Below are 17,392 nucleotides of genomic sequence, written 5' to 3' on the forward strand. Positions count from 1 at the left end.
TCCACCGAGACGCTCCTTTTTGCCTAAGTTGCCCTTTGGGGTGTTCAACTTAGCGAGCTGTTACTTTTTTTGTTTGTTTTAGGCGAAGTATTTCTTGACTGCATTGGGAATTCACAGGACGAGTGAACTTCTCCATCCATTGTTGTAAGTGTCGAACACTGCCTGAAAAGGCTCTCTTGAAAACATATGGACGTTCTTAGCTTGGAGTCCACTTGCCCCTGGAATCGGGTACGAAAGACAAGACTTTCTTGAGCACAAGGTCCCTCGGAACACACGAGGCTTGACCTTCTTATCGAATGCTTTTTCACTCTCTGCTGATATGACTGTCCATGACACATGGCAGTTGATCTCCTCCTTTCGATCGAATTCAGCATCAGCCAACTTGGGACTTTGAGGGTGCTATTTTTTGTTTCTTTCTTTCTTTTGACTTTGCTTTTGATTTCTTTTGATTTTGCACCCTCCTCTTTCCTTTTTCTTTTTCTTTTTTTTCTTTTTTTTTGATAATGCCCCAGTTGGCTGTTCTGCCGATTCTCGAGATGCAGCTGAGTGTGATCTTCTTTTCTTGCTCAAGAAGTCGGGAAATCTCGTCAGGAATCCCTTCAACATCATCTTCGTCCGCTTCGAATACAGGGAATTCAAAATTGGGAGATGACGTCCGATCATTATGTTCAATGGGTTTGAGAAACAACCTGCATAAAGATTTAGAGATGGAAAGCTTTTTGAAAAACAAACAAGACAATCGTTATGCAGATGAAAAGATTGCTTTTATTCTTGTTTTTTTAAAGGTTTTTTTTTGTGATCACCAATTTCATGCAAAAAGCGAAAAGGGAAAACAAAAGGAAAAACAAATGTTTAACATGAATTTATTTGAATGAAAATATCATTGCACAAAATGTTGCCAACAATGTCATCACTTCTCCTTTTGGCATGGGAGAAGGGTTTTTAAACAAAGTGATTGTTACTCTGACTTATGAACAACTGTAGGAACGCCCACAGTGACCCAATTGTGACAGACACCACCAGGAATGACAACTGTCGATATCTCTTGCATTAGCAGCTTCTGCTTTCTGAACAACCCTTCTGAAGAAAAAGTCGGCGCCAGCCCAGGACTTGTTATCTTCATGCTTGATTAACACAGGGACCTAAATCCTCCAAGATCAGAATACCTGACCTCACAAGGTCTTGAACCTTCATCTTCAGCTGAAAGCAGCTATCCACATCATGACCAGGAGCACCCGAATGATACATACAATGCTGTTCAGGCCTATACCACCACCGAGGGTTGACGGGTATGGGCGGCGGGTCTCTGGGAGTAATCAAGTTCCGCTCTATCAGAGTGGGATACAGCTCGGCGTAGGACATGGGGATTGGATCGAAAATGATCTTCTTCCTTTCATTACTTTTACCAGCTTGGTTATCCATTGGAGGCTGGGAAGCCTGTTGCTGAGGACGATGTTGTGGATGCTGATATTGCTGAGTTGATCTTCTCTACTGTTGTCGAGGTTGGAATAGTCACACCAACAGCCTGACGATACTGTCCTCCGTTCACACTCCTCCGTCGGTGCACAGCATTTGTTTCAATCTCTCCCCTTTTGGGTGCCCCAGAGTATGTCTTCTTAGAACCGGAAGAACTTGAAGAGCCAGGATGGCGAACCGGAGCACGGGTTGTTCTGACGTTAACAGTCTCTGCAGCAAGAGGCTGTTCACTGATTCTGATCCCCCTCAATTCATCACCCACGGCATAATCATTGACGGGAATAGTGACAGTAGCATTCTCATGAACGGGTACATCCACTGGTGAAGCACGGTGGACTGGTGGAATCACGGCTTCCAGTCTCTGGGCTAAGGCACGCAACTCCTCTTGCCCCTGAGCAACTCCTTGCATCATTGTCATGAACTGGGCCATGTTCGCCCTCATCTCAGCTAGCTCAGCTTGAACCTGGTCCATACTCCTCTATTGATTTAGTCTGGTTGCGGTGCGGACGATGATCAACAATCCCGTCTCAGTCAGGAACCAGGGTGAGAAGTCTCTCCCAAACATGTCTGCAATGCAAGGATGATATGTGCATGATATGCATGATATGGGTACTATTTTGTCATGAATGATCCTGATAAAGGATATGCATATGCAAGTTAACTTTTCTTTTTCATGCATTACTATTTTTTGGAAAATAAACATGCTATGATGCAAACGATGCAACATGACTGGTCAGGTTGTGCGTCTCAAGGCACAGGGTCAAAGCTTCGGCTTGAACTCTGATCACAAACATCTGAAACCCAAAGTCAATCTGATCAACTGGCATCTGAAACCAATCTGAGGAACCAAGTCACCATAAATCCGACTTGGGGAGTTCCGAAATAAACGAAACTGGAGATTACATCACTATCATCACAGGAACATCCATTGAACGGATGACAGCCAGCTCCTCTGAACAGGTACTCTCAAATTCAACCCGGGGATCCGAAATAAACGGAACCCGCTGATAAACCACGGACAGAACTCCGGCGTCCCAGAAATAAATGTCCATAATTCACAGTCACCATCTGTACCGAGAGTCACCAACTGTACCTGTTAAAATGATCAATCCCCCCCACTCACGGGTGTCATCTAGGCCAGGGTAAGGTCGAGAGAAACGCAGCATAAATAACCTTTCGCAGAATATCATCCTGTGCACACCCGATGTATGCACCGATAATATCCCACCAGGGTCTGAACTGCTCGTGATATCAATGTTCCGCTAAGTGGCGTACACCACCCGCTTCCCATGAATCACTCTATTCCTAGGTTTCCTAGATTTCACTCATAGCCTGGGTATTGGGCCTTTTACCTCGAGTAACTCCCACCCCAAACAGAGAAACACAGCACAACCAGCAGATGAATATGAATAAATGCAAACAATAATGCAAACAATAAATGCAAACAGTAAATGCAAATATATACAAATGAATGCAATAAATAACAGCCAATAGCAACCAAACCCTATCCTAGAGAGCGCTAGGAGAGACTCGCTCAGGGAAGATGGACCAGCATAGGTCAACTTCTCTATGTCCCCAGCAGAGTCGCCAGCTGTCGCATCACGCGAAAAACCGGCGGGAAAAGAAAGAACAACAGAGCCGCCACCGTGCGTTATTTATCCCAGAAGAGGGAAAGGAAACGCTCAGAGTAAACCTAGGAAAGAACATGGTCTCGCGACCAAAGAGAATGGGTTCGGGAGTCGGTTATGCGAAGGGAAGGTATTAGCACCCCTACGCATCCGTCGTACTCGACGGGATCCACGCACAAAAGGAAGGATAAATGGTTGCTAAACACTGCTCAAACTCACACACACTGGCTGAAAAGAGACAAAAGAGAACTGACTGAAACTGACTCGGCAGGATATCGCATCCTGGGCCTACTTAGTCTATCAGGCATAGACATCAGAGTCGAAGTAGTTCGGACTGGGGAAACGACACATGCTCGCTAAGGATATCGCATCCTATGCATACGTATCTTCTCGGACGAGAGAAGAATCAGAGCATTCGTAGCTCGGCTGACACGCACACAAACAAACACAAACACAGGCAAACGTGGAGCCCGACTGCCAATCACTGGACTTACATCAGCATCCGAACCTAAACACACACACACTGGAACCCAAATGCCACTCGATGGACTTACATCGGCTTCCAAGCACACAACAACACATAGGTTAATAGGGAGTCGGGGACTCAGCCTATAACTGTCAAGCACACACTCAAACAGACAGACAACAAATTGCTAAGGAGTCAGGCACTCGAGCCTAGCAACTGTCAAACAACACACAAAAAAAAAAAGGGCGCCCGGAGAGATCAGCTCAATCTCCTGCCTACATACTTCATCTGGTGTGAAGATCAGGGCGATGTAGTTCCCCTACGCAGGGATAAAGGACCTAGCCTAACCAGATAACAGAGGGAGACACAACTAGGGAGACTACGACTCGAGCCTAGATGTTATCATGCAAATCATCCCTAAGTTAAGGTTTCTAGCTAAATGGCACAAGGGCCAACCTATCCTAAGCATGGCTTGCACAGGAAGCAAGCCACACACACTTAACTTGCACAGGAAGCAAGCCAAGTAAAACCTAACTTGCACAGGAAGCAAGTCTAAACTAATCCTAACTTGCACAGGAAGCAAGTCAAACAATCCTAACTTGCACAGGAAGCAAGTCAAACAATCCTAACTTGCACAGGAAGCAAGTCAAACAATCCTACAAGCATAGATAGCACACGCTATACACAGGCAAGTGGCTCAAACAAGGCTAGGTTTTAGTCGAGGGGTCATATCAACCTCAACAAACAAACCTCTGGAACTGGGTGAGTGTTGCTCTTAACCTTGCCATTGAGAGACTAAGGTGAAGCAGATGAAAGGAGATGAGGGGTGTGCCTCATTGCTTCTATCCCTGGCCTGGGAGAGCATTTGACAAGAATGTGTGGGTTCAGAAAGTGGGAACCCTTCTACACATTTGAAACTGACTCAACTGTACAATTGTACAAGATCTTGGGTTTGTATCTGAAATGCATCAACACAGTGGTGTGAGCAAAGCAGATGACACACTGAATAGTGGGGGATAGATTGCATATCCCTACCTTCCACCAATTGCCTCTTCACTTAGGAGGACTTTGACTCTATGCAAGGACAAAAGTAAACATCCACAAACATTGCCTCTTAAGGAGGACTTCAGACAGTTGCCTGGCCAAGTAACAGGCCAGGTCTTCCAGACTACATGAAGACAAAGAGACATACCTCAATGCAAATTGCTTATACAAGCAAAGCAAAGCAAAAGTTCACAAGGAACTAAAAGCAACTAAAGTACCTGAAATCAGTCAAGCACAGTTAGTATACAAGTTCAAACAAAACAAACAGAAACAGACACCAACAGTCAATTGGAGGCACATGGATGTGCAAGGCACAAGGCTTAAGGCATGTGAGCCAAGCCACCTACAAAACAAACAAGTTAGACAATGATTTCTAAGCAAGCTCAATCAAAAGAATTGGTCTCAATGGCCATTTGATGGTCAACCTGAAAACACAAGCTCAAAAGTGAGTAACAGGACCACTAGGGCAAGCCTAGGGTCAAAAGAGAATGAAAAAGTCAAAACAGCATGGGTTAAGTATCCAAGATCATGTTCAAACAATTAAGAAACACAAACAATTGGGTTCACATCCATATCAATCACTATCATCATTTCATGAACCATTTAGGTCAAAGTATGGCAAACAGAAGCTCATAGAAGTCAACAGCAAGACTTAACTCAAAAGCAATCTTAAACATTTCCAAAAATCACCAAATAAGTCATGATCAATCCTAACACATAGCATGGTAAGCATGTCAAATTTCATCCCATTTGGACAAGTGGAAGGCAGTCAATGAAAATCAGAAAGTCAAAGCCAATTTGAACATGCTCAATGAAGTCAACCAAACATGCATCAACTTAGAAAAATCATAAGTCAATAATGGTGCATGATAAATGAATGTGATCAAAACCATGGCAAAGATGAGGGTGTCTAGTTATCTCATGTAAAATTTCATGTCCATCTAATAAAGTATGAGAATTTCACAAATGAAATGGGAACATGTGTCACACAAGGTCAACATTTTGGTCAACAGGGGAGAAAATCTCAAACAATTAGGAAATGTCTCAAATAATTCCAAGAAAATTCACAAGTCAATTAGACATACAAGAGTAGGTTCATGCAAAAAATCAAGTCAATTGGAGGTCAAGAAGCATGGCTATGAAAATCATGAAGTTGGACATCAATGGTGTGACACACATTGTCACACCCTAATTCAAAAAATCATAACTCACAAACCACAAATGATAAATTCACAAACTCTACACCAAAATCACCATGAGTGTGTCTAGTTTAAGCACAAAAAATTTGGGAGCCATTGGATACATTCTCATCATTTCACAATTGATTTGGCAAAGTGTACAAAAATTGGTCACATGTCACAAACCCTAGCAACATTTAAAAACCACTCATCCAAAAATTCTGGAAAAATAATGATAAAAAAGTAGAGATCATGATGAACACAACACAAAAAATCCCATTAGATTTGGATCAAAATTGGACAAGTTATGATTTTTGCAAGATGGGATATCAAAATGAAATAACATGAAGAAATAAAATGAATTAATAAACAAGAATGGCATTTTTGTAATATTTGTATCCACTAATCAAAACACAGCCGTTTTGGCCCATGAACGAAATAATTTGATTGGCTGTTGAGGAAAGCCGTGCCATGCACGTGAGAAAAGGGGGAAAATCTGGGCAGCTAGGGTTTTGTGAACAGTGGATCATTCATCCCTCTTCCAAAATCGTGATTCTCAATTTCTTTTCAAAAGTGTCAATTGCATATATGGAAATGATCAGCAAGCAATGACAAGCATGAATCCACCATTGGTTTCCATTAAAACACCATACAAGTCAAGAATCGAGCAAAATAAACATGCATCATCATACTTCAAAATGACATAACTTCATGAATAAGCATCCATTTTCAAAAAGAAAAGCATCATGACACTCAGCATCAAGAGACCTATTCAAAGCATGTATCAATTGGAAGAATGATAGAACTCGAAAATTTACCAAATTTGATGGACAGCAGAGATTCAGTTGGTATTTGGTGACTTTGACTCCAAACAGGTACACTTTAAGCTTCCAAATGATGAGTGTGAAGTTGGCTTGGCTTGAGAAACCCTTGAAATGGCCTAAAGTTTGGACTGTTATGGATGTGTGCTCTGCAAAAACAGTGCTGCAAGGAGCTTCTACAGGTGGAGAAATATGGTTGCAACTGGTCCACAATGTTGCTTGGATATTGTTTTAAGCCAGGCAAGGTTTGGTCCTTTGGAGGTTTTGGACAGGAAGTTGAAAAATGCAAAAGTGAAGTTTGAGAGAAATGAGTGATTTCCACTGTGTATGGCTGCTACTTGCTGGTTTCTTTGGACAGTGAATGATGTTCAAAAGTGTTGTTTGATGTTGTTAGTGATAGGGCAAGGCTTGGTAACTCTGATGTTTTGGACAGAGTTGCAAATGAGATGATGTTTTAGAAAATGAATGAGGTTCTTGTTTGATGTCTGCAACTAGTGGTTTCCCATGATGAAATGGATAGTGAAATAGCAGTGCCAGGTTTAAGTTCTTTTTGGAAGTTTGGAATGATTTTGTAAATGCAAGTGAGAGGGATTTTTAGAGAGTGAGAGAACCAATGCTTGTTGCTGTGTTAGATGGTGCTAGCAGGGTTTTCTTGACAGAAAGATCCCATACCTCTGCTGTTGGAAAGTTGCTTTGGGTTTGGCAATGTCTTGCAACTTTGGAATTTTGGACAGCTTCTTTTTGAAATGTCAAAGCAAGGTGAATGAGGCTTTTTAAGATCAGTGATTTTCTGCTGCAATGTGTTTTATTGTGGCTACAATTAGTGTTTGGTTTTGACAGAAAAAGGTGAGGAAATATGGTCAAGCCAGGCTTAGTTCATTGGGTGTTTGGACAGAAGAGTTGGAACAAGCAAGATGTGATTTTTTGAGCATCCAAGAGCCAAAAGGTTTTCTGTTGTGTGTTTTGTGGTGGGAGAACAAGGGCCAGGCTTGGTCTTTTGTGTTTGACAGCAAATTGGAAAATGGCCAAAATGCAGTTTTTAGAACAAGGTTTTTATGCTGTGTTGTGGCTGCCAAACTGGTTTCATTTTGATGAAAATGGTGGTGAAAAACAATGGCCAGGATTTGTGTTCTTTGAGAGTTTTTGGAGAATGATTGAAGCAGGTTGGTTCTGCCGTGTATGTTGGCTGTTAGCAAGGTTTGGCAATGATGAATGGATGGTCAAAACACAATGCAAGGCTAGGCTTGTGGTGTTTGGACTGAGCTTTGGAAAATGCAAGTAAGAGGGATTCAGCATGAGTGAGTTGGTTTGTGGCTGTTTCATGTGACGGTACAAGGCCTTGTTGTTTTCTTGTGTTGCAATCTTTTTGACAGCATTTTCTCAAATGCCAAAGCAAGGTGAATTCCTGCTGTTGGATGTTGCTCTTGGATGCTGCAGGGCAAAGTTTGGTCTGTGGTGTTCTTGACAGAAAATTGGAAATGCCAAGCAAGGTCAGTTTTTTAGAATGTGAGAGCATCAATCAATGAAGTTCTGTTATGTTGGTTGGTGGCTGCTTAGCTTCATTTGACAGAAAATGGGGAAGGGCCATGCTATTGGATGTTGCTTGAGGTAAGGCAATGCTTGGTCTGTGGTGTTTTTTTTGTGGCTTGTGGTAGGGTTTCAAAATGATGAAATGGCAAAGTGAGGCTTGAGAGAAGAAAAAAATGAGAGGACAAGTGTTTGGTCTTTTTTAGGAAGTCTTTGGACAAGAAGAAAATTCTAAAATGCCAAGTAAGGTGAGTTAGGCTTTTGGGTGGTTTTGGTTGCAGTTGCTGCTACTGTCCTTCATTGACAGAAAAATCCATCATAAGTCTGCTGCTTGGTATAAGGCATGGCATGGTTTTGAATTTTGACAGACCTTCCTCCAATGCCAAAGCAAGGTGGATAAGTGATTTTTTTGCTGCCATCTCCTTGGTTGTTGCTCCTAATGTTTGCAATATGACAGAGAATGGTGCTTAAGTCTGTTCTTGGACAGTACAAGGCATGGTTGTGGGATATGGTAGCATGGTGACAATGTACCTTCTTTCCAAAATTCAAGCAACTAAAGCATGGCTTCTTTTTGCTGTTGGTTTTTTAAGCTGCAACATGTTCAATTGACAGCAAATGGCCTTCAAAAATTCTGTCTTGATGAAGTACAAAGCATGGTTCAAATGCAAGTATGGATGGCATGGTGAAATTGTCCTTTTTTCCAAATTTCAAGCAAGTTAAAGAATGGCTTCATGTACTGCATAATTGAGCTTGCAAACATGTTTTAAATGACTTTTCTGAGCTGTTCCAATTGGCCAAATGTTAGAAAAATGTTTATATCAAAAAGTCAAACATTGGTCAAACTTGCATTTAAATGAGATAGGTCAAAAAATGCCATTTTGATTGGTGAAGTTTTGGCTTATGAAATTTATATTTTTGGAAAGAGGGGATCAAATGTGACTTGTAGGAAAAAACCCCACCAAAATTGGCCAAACGGTTTGAGAGATATGGCCTTTTGAAGTTCAAGATTTTCTGAAATCGATTCGATCATAACTTGCCAACCACACATGGGAATTGAGATTTCTTGGACTTTTTGGAAATGGGAGAACAAGATCTTCAACTTTCATGTTGGGCAAAAATTCATTTGAAGCTTGTATCATGATGTAAGTTTGAGGATCAAGACTTTCCATTTTTGGTAAGTTTCAGTTACAGGTCCAGTTTCCATTTTTGGAAATTTCTGATTTGGCTTCAAATTCTTCCATGATGGTGTTTGACATGATATATGAGGACTATTTGGTCATGAATAAACTCTCTCAAACCATTTCCATTCATCAAATCACTGATTAAATGGACAGTTGACCAACAGTTGACTTTTAGGGTTTCTGACTGTCTGCTCATTGACTGATGACTTCCAAACCCTAATTCCTTGAGAATTTGACTTCAAATGATGTCCCAAGTTGTATGGACTCTTGATTATTGATCATGATGCCCAAATTCCACAAGAATGACCACCATCCACTGCTTTGACTGACTGTTGACTTTCTAGGGTTTTTGACTGTCTGTGTATGAACTGATGACCTCTGAGCCTTCAACCCTTGACTTGAACACTTCAAATGGACCTCCAAGTCATGTGAACTTGTTGGACAAACCCTAGGGTCTTGGCTCAATGAAAAACACACTTGCTTGATTGGTTGACTGATCTCCTGATCAGTTTGACCTAATTTCTTGCTTGCTTGCTCTTGAGGCAACTGGGGACAATGCAAATGCTATGCAATGGACCATGATATGCTATGACCTAATATGAAAATGTATGCATAATGATAGGTGCAAATTTGAGGTGCTACACATACAAACTTTCCAATAGCCATAATTTTTGCCGGTGAAAATAGGTGTTATATTGTAAGCCCCTTTAGGTTCGGTAACCATTTTCTAATAAGCAAATACTGAAGCACGAAATTAACCGAAGCTCTTGATACCACTTTTAGATTATATGCTTCAATCTAGAGGGGGTGAATATATCACAAGTTAAAAATTTAACAAAATATTATTTTGAAAATTTTATGGTGAGCGGAAGTAACCCATACTGAATCGTCTAACCGAACCTCTATCAAAAAGCTCGGATATGGGTAATTGTAATCAAAATATGATAATGAACACAAATTAGATCAACAACATATCAACCATAATCAATTTAAGGTAATGCTAGAAGTAGAGACTATTCCCAATGATAAATCACACAAAAATACTATTGAGACAAATTATCGAACTCCTTGTGTGAAATAGATTTTGTTTCAAAATTTGTATGGTTTTGTTGATATTCAAATCCAATCATAGTCTAAAGGAAACTCAACAAAACCTCTTTCAAAAGGTTATCAAAAATTTCATCCAAACATATTGATCGCACGATCGATGAATTCAAAAATTTGCAATTGAAAAATAAAAGAGATAAAGAGGGAGAGAGAGTACACAAGGATTTGTTTAGGCAGCTCCTCAATCAACCTTGCTATGGGTACGTCTGCCCTCAATTCGAACTTGAATTGAGATGATAAAGTGAACCTTACTTTGCAAAAGTAGTATACAAGAGAAATGTAGCAATCCAGCCCTACAAATCCTAAGTTTGACGTTGATTCCGACACTTTCTCTTCCCTTGACTAAACCTTGATCAAGTAGCCCAACAATGCCAATTTGATCAATCGTCTCATGCTACTCCTTTGCAAGAACCTCCCTTTCTTCAAAGTCTTCACTCGATTAGATCCAAAATTGTGAGTTGTTATAACCTAAAATTTACCAATATGATCCACCGTCTCACGCCACTCCTTTGCAAGAAACTTTCGTTCTTCGAAACCTTCACTCGATCAGATCCAAATTGCATAATCTTGTTCAAAACCTTCAAATCCTAAATTGATCTTGAAGGATAACCCCAACTCGATTTTCTTATTTGAAACCTTCAAAGATCTCAACCCAATTTACAATTCAACAACCTAAATTGGAAATTATCAACCCTAATTTTATATGGCACCCAAACAAAGAATGATTATGTGTAGTTTTTTTTTTGTGTGTGTGTATGCATAGAATGAGGTTGAAGATGATAAGAACTCTTTGAAGTCCCAGTTTCATGTAGGTTTGCTCTTGAACTTTACTAGAATGATGCATGTGTGAAGTATTTATATGCATGCATGTTTGGAGGCAAAAGGAATGAAAAAGTTATGATTTTTTTTTAAAATACGTTACATGTGTCAACCTATGTAAGTCATGTGTCGACCTGTTCGATGCATGTGTCGACCTGTTCGATGCATGTATCGACCTGTATAGGTCATGTGTCGATCTATATAGTTCATGAGTCGACACATGCAGTCGGAACATCTTACAGAGGCTACATGCTTTAAAAATGGGTTACATGAGTCGACCTGAAAATCAGATGTGTCGACACACAAGAAAATTTTCTTCTATGTGTCGACCTGAAGCATGTATGTGTCGACACATAGGTTGTTTTACCCAAACAATATTATTTTTGATGCATGAAACCTTTTCCAACTTATTTCAAAATGTTTTTATGCTTCCTAATGCTAAGATGCACATTAAGACTCAGAGGATACTGACCAATAAACATAAATGCTAAAGTGTTCTAGTTTTGACATCATACAAAATAATCTAGTGGAAAGTTATACTCACATTTTGTATGTGTGTAAAACTGTCTGTTTTCCAAAACAACTTTTGTAAGGGGTGAATCCAGATTTCAATATTCGTAAAACACTATTTTTGTGTTATTTCTTACGTAAAACGTTCATCCGAAGTTCAATATTCAGACATGCCCTTATTTGTATTTGATTGAATCTAAATTTCAATTTCTAGAATGTCCCGTGAGACAAGATTCTTTTTGAATGGTCCATATTGATCTAAAACTTGTATAAATATACCTCATATGTTGTTAACAAAAACACACCAGAATGGAAAAATATTGGTATATCACATTTGTTTACTTCAACAGCGTGAGACATCCTTTTGAATTTAGGGTCATAGAGGACACCTCTCTTGTATATCTGAAATCTAAATTGGATAATCTCTTGCGATACTCATACAATGGAAATATTTTTAAGATCGAGTACCGTTGATCCTCGATTAATAATGAAGGGAAGATGAAGTTCAACAAATTTGAATTAAAACGGGTGAAGATTTAAGAATTATGTGGAACACATTTCACCGTTATGCAAGAAAGAGTCTAATTGAGGTGGATGCGATAATTGAAAGATCGACCAATGTTACTTTAAAGATGTTGAGACATCCTCAACCATCTTTTTTGACGACTTTTTGTTCCTCACTAAACCATGGGACAACTTTCTGTTCCTAGTAAAAATCATTTAAAATACAAAAATACTCTTTTATTTTTTACAAAAATACTCTCTCCCCTATATTAATATTTATAATTATAAATGGTATTGTAGTATATTTCACTTTATTTTATTTGATTTGTCCATTGTTCATCAAACATTGTACAAGACAAAAAATTATCCAGTACTTTAAAGGTTTGTAGTGTATTGTTCTGTCAATTACTTACCCTTTTTAAAATCAAACGCACCCTTAGATCAATAAACATTTATGTAGTGTTACATATTTTATATATGTGATAACACATATTTATATTAAGTTATGTTTTTCTTACCCCTCTGTCTGAAATTGTTTCTGATTTTGTGATAACAGAGTATAATACAAATTTAAAAATTCCGACAAACCCCCTAAACATAATTGCATGTTGGATTGAGAATGAGTTTTTGATAATTTGTGATATCCGAGAAGAATTTGGATTCTGAAATCGGAACAAAGCCTTGAACATTATGGGAGGTTTACTTTGGATGTAATGTGGTGGGACGCGTCCGGAGTCCAAAATTCAGACTTATTTTTTACCTTTGATTTAGCGTGTTTCAAAATATTCAATGTATATTTGGTGCGACTAAATTTTAAAATCTAAAATTTAAGAATATTTTTGAAATTTAGTCAGAATAAGGGTATGAAAGTAAAATGTAATAAAATATCTCCAATATAAAAAATGGTTGAATTTGAACATAATTGTAACGCTTGAGTTGATATATTTATTAGTTATATAAACATTATAAGTGGTGCACACCAACAAATAAGTTATTAAATACTATAACTTATTCCTTGTAGACAACCCTTGTTCATAATCTGCAATCTTAATAACCACGTTAAAGACAAGGATCAATAAAAGAGAATTCTCATTTCTCACACACAATTCCTTTTGAAAAAAGTGAAGTTCATGTTTGTCTACCTATGCGTGTCACTTGGTTTTAGTCTCTTCTCTTTTGCTTTTACTCAAATAGGAAAGTAAAATAAAACTTACCCTATTTTGACATTTGAAAAACAATGTTGAAAGCAACTTAAGATACTTTTTTTCTCTTTGTTTTAGTGGTGGAGTCCTCACTTTGGAACAACCTCAAAGAAAATGCTATGTCCCAAAGAACATGTTCTTCTTAAACTCTTCAACAATGTCTCAACCTCTTTCCAACTTCTCTTCTTGCTACTCTTTTCTATTGCCATTTTTCTTCTCACATTCTTAACCTTCACCGGTAGATTCCCCTTAATCCAAAGGTCTTGTTACTTCTCTTCTTTTTCAACTCGCTCGCACGTTGATTTTGCATATAACGTTTATTTAACTTCGAGTTTCTATATATTGCAGGGACCAACGATACGAATATGTGTTTTCGGACGATGAAGAAGAGGAGGAAGAGGACGAAGAAGACGACGAAGAAACTCGAGAAAATTATTCTTGTGTTGACTTGTGTGACAAGGTAGAGCGTCGAATGACTCGTTCTAGTTATTCTGAAGAGTTCATTACCCCGCGAGAGAGTTTTGTTGAGGACTTAGAAGAAGATGTTTGTTACGACACATTGTCTATTCATAACTCGCCACAGGTTTCTGACTTCGAAAACGAAGAGACAAAAGCGTTTCGAGAACAATTTCAATCGAGAAATGTTGTTGATTCTGTTTCAAATTATGTTCAATTTGAAACTAGTCCAACCTCTTCCATGATCAATTTGAACCTATACAAAAGTAACAAAAACTATAAAGGTATTATAAAAACTCGTCTCGAAAATTAACAAAAATTTTCAAGTATTTTTAGACAATTTTCGTGAGTTAATCGATCGATCTGAAAAAACTAACGCGAGTGACGATTTATTATGCAGATGATGATGAAGTAGGTGTTGGAATAATCAAGAATAAAAAGGTGCAAGAAACAAGCCATACAAGAGATGAGAGATTCTTTGTTTTTGCTTCTAAACAATTGAATAGTAAGAAGATGATTGTTGAAGAAGAGAAACATGATCATGATGATGATGATGATGATTCTACTTGCTCCTCTTATGAATGCAGAAGCTCCATTCATGGCAGAGATTCAGGAACAGATGATGAATTTTCTACTTCATCTAGAAGAAGTTGTCCTAAGTGGGAATCATATACTTTGTTTGAAAAATTTGATGAACAAAATGCATTCTTAGATAGAGTTAATGCACAAAATAAACTTCACGAAACCGGTAAGTGGTAACTATCGTGAATTAATTTCGTCTGTTTCGATTGGCTTATTTGAACTTATATACTGGCATAAACATTTAGTAATACCATTTTTCAGAGTCTTTAAGATCAATCCAAGTGTCGCCAAGATCGATATCCGAGCGAATTGCGAACAAGTTTTCGAGTATAAACAAAAAGCCGACTGATGTAGGTCATAATCCATATCATGAGCTAGAGGCTGCGTATGTTGCTCAAATTTGCTTAACATGGGAAGCTCTCAGTTGGAACTACATAAATTTTCGTTCCAAACACGCGTCACAATCGCGCCGTGATCTCGATGTCGGCTGTTCTGCAATGATTGCACAACAATTTCAGCAGTTTCAGGTTTTGTTGCAGAGATACATAGAAAATGAGCCTTATGAACATGGCAGAAGACCTGAAATCTTTGCTAGAATGAGGCTTCTAGCACCAAAGTTGCTCCTAGTGCCGGAATATCACGGTAAGAATATGATATAGTTACTATTTTCTCCCTCTCTTTTAGAATTTCACATCAAAAGCTATAATATGAAACTCAAGTCCATGTATTAACTAACTAGAAATCACGAACTTGATGTTATATCATTGTTATCTCTGTTATATCGACTCTTCTGATCGAAGACATGTCTGATGTGTAAGTCTAACACGTATCAGTATCTGTTATCTCTATATTATCGACACTTCTGACACTTCTGATTAAAGACATGTCTGGTATCTGACATGTATCAGTCTTTTATTTCTACGAAGACTTGTCTCGTGTCTGATATGTATCAGTGTATGATATTTGACTAATTTTCTTATTTTTGTTTCAAAGATTCAGAGGAAAATCAGATGGAAAGTGATTACCACAGTAAGATCTCTTCAGCTTCATTTCTTAAGATAATGGAAGGTGGAATCAACACATTCATGAATTTTTTGAAAGCTGATAAAGAAAAATCATGTGAGATCCTAACACATTACTTTAGGAGAAACAGAAGAGGTATGGTTGATCCAACACTACTCAAGCTAATGAAGAAAGTTAATCAAAAGGTAGGTAGCAAATTTGAAACTAACTTTTCTTTGATATTTTTCTATGAAACACCGATATCAGAAACACATCACACACCGACACGGCGCTGATAAGTCTTTTTTCAAAAATGTCTGGTGCTACGTAAATATTTTTTCATTTCATTCACCAAACTAAGAGAAGTATACATGCATGCAGAAGAGGGTGAAGGTTAAGGATGTAAGGCATAGAGGAAAAGGATTGAAAAAGAGAAAGTTAAAGGTGGAAGAAGAGATTGAAATGTTAATGGCACTAATAGACTTAAAAGTGGTGTCAAGGGTTTTGAGAATGGAAGAACTAAGTGAAGAAAAATTGCATTGGTGTGAGAAAAAGATGAGTAAAGTGAGAGTTGTGGAAGGGAAACTTTGTAGGGATTATTCAACTCCACTTTTCTTCCCTTCAAATTGATTGCACCATCTTCACTTTTGTATTATTTGGTCATTGAACATGAATATGTAACAAACACTCATCAAATGACAAACATTTGGAGTCTTGATTACAATGAAAAGAGGGATGAATTATGATGAATGTTTGTGTTATTGAAGCATTTTGGAAGTGAGAGAAAGAAGAGCCTAGAGAGAGAAAATGTGACATTGAAGATGCTAGACTAGTCAAGAAGCTTGCTTACTTAGGAGATTATGTCAAATTTGAGATGAATAAAGACATGATAAAGGTGGAAAAAATTTGGGGAATAAAATACACTCCTTGAATGGCAAGGTTACAACTTTTGTATTTTTATTTTTATTTTTATTTTTGTAATTCTACTTGTAGAACTAAATTTATACAAATATACTTCATGTAATAAAAAAAATGATAATAATTTATACTTCTTTAAAATGGACAAAATTTGAAATGGTTAAATCGCAATTAAATAAGATGTTAAAAAATATTTATCGTAATTAAACTATAATAAATAAATAAAAATATTTATCACGATTAAATTAAATTATACTAATAAATAAAATTCATTTATTTTGTTATAGTTGAATTGTGTCTTATTTATACATATGTTCAAAAACTTAAAACAACTTTAATAATATATTAATAATTTAGTAATTCTTTTATATTTTTATTTTATTTAATATATGTTTTTGGAGAAAGGTTTAAATAAATGAAATACAATATTATCACTTTTTATTAAAGTATATATAATGCCACACTTATAATATAGTTTTTATTACATATATTAAATATTTGAAAAATATCAATTTAATAAAAAATAATGCAATTTTAAGTTAATGACAGATTATATATTTTTTATTTCTTGATAAAAAATTTGATTTTAATAAAAAAATTGATTTCTTAAGTGTTTCAAGAAGGTCTATAATATAGTTAGTTACCATTTTGTTAAGGTGGCCCAAATTTTAATTTTTAACATATTCACTAAATATTTCTAGTAGTCATTTACATATTACTCATTTCATTTTTTAATGACCGTGTTTAAATTTTTTATACATAGATTAAAAATATTATAAACTTGTTATAAGATATGACATTTTTATTTATCAATCATTGACCTGTTTCCCATCATTATAAATCAATAAAAATAAAATGTATGATTTTGGAAGTAGTATAAACATTAATTAGAGAGAAAAATTAAATATATATATATATATATATATATATATATATATATATATATATATATATATATATATATATATTTA

At 37.2% G+C, this 17,392-nt stretch overlaps 1 protein-coding gene across 2 annotated transcripts; it reads left to right on the top strand.

Moving 5' to 3' along the window:
- Positions 1 to 13,487: 13,487 nt before the first annotated feature.
- On the top strand, positions 13,488 to 16,468 carry LOC127105798 (uncharacterized). Of its 2 annotated transcripts, none has more exons than XM_051043004.1 (6): positions 13,488 to 13,723; positions 13,812 to 14,203; positions 14,320 to 14,667; positions 14,763 to 15,143; positions 15,495 to 15,709; positions 15,888 to 16,468. In XM_051043004.1, exons 1-6 carry the CDS (start codon positions 13,578 to 13,580, stop codon positions 16,131 to 16,133), a joined length of 1,728 nt encoding a protein of 575 aa, XP_050898961.1. In that variant the 5' UTR covers positions 13,488 to 13,577; the 3' UTR covers positions 16,134 to 16,468. The 2 variants fall into 2 exon arrangements, with proteins under 2 accessions (XP_050898961.1, XP_050898960.1); XM_051043003.1 differs by having other exon boundaries at positions 13,489 to 13,723; positions 15,885 to 16,467.
- Positions 16,469 to 17,392: the final 924 nt, after the last annotated feature.

The sequence above is a fragment of the Lathyrus oleraceus genome, chromosome 7 (genome assembly GCF_024323335.1).
Source record: "Lathyrus oleraceus cultivar Zhongwan6 chromosome 7, CAAS_Psat_ZW6_1.0, whole genome shotgun sequence".
NCBI lineage: Eukaryota > Viridiplantae > Streptophyta > Magnoliopsida > Fabales > Fabaceae > Lathyrus > Lathyrus oleraceus.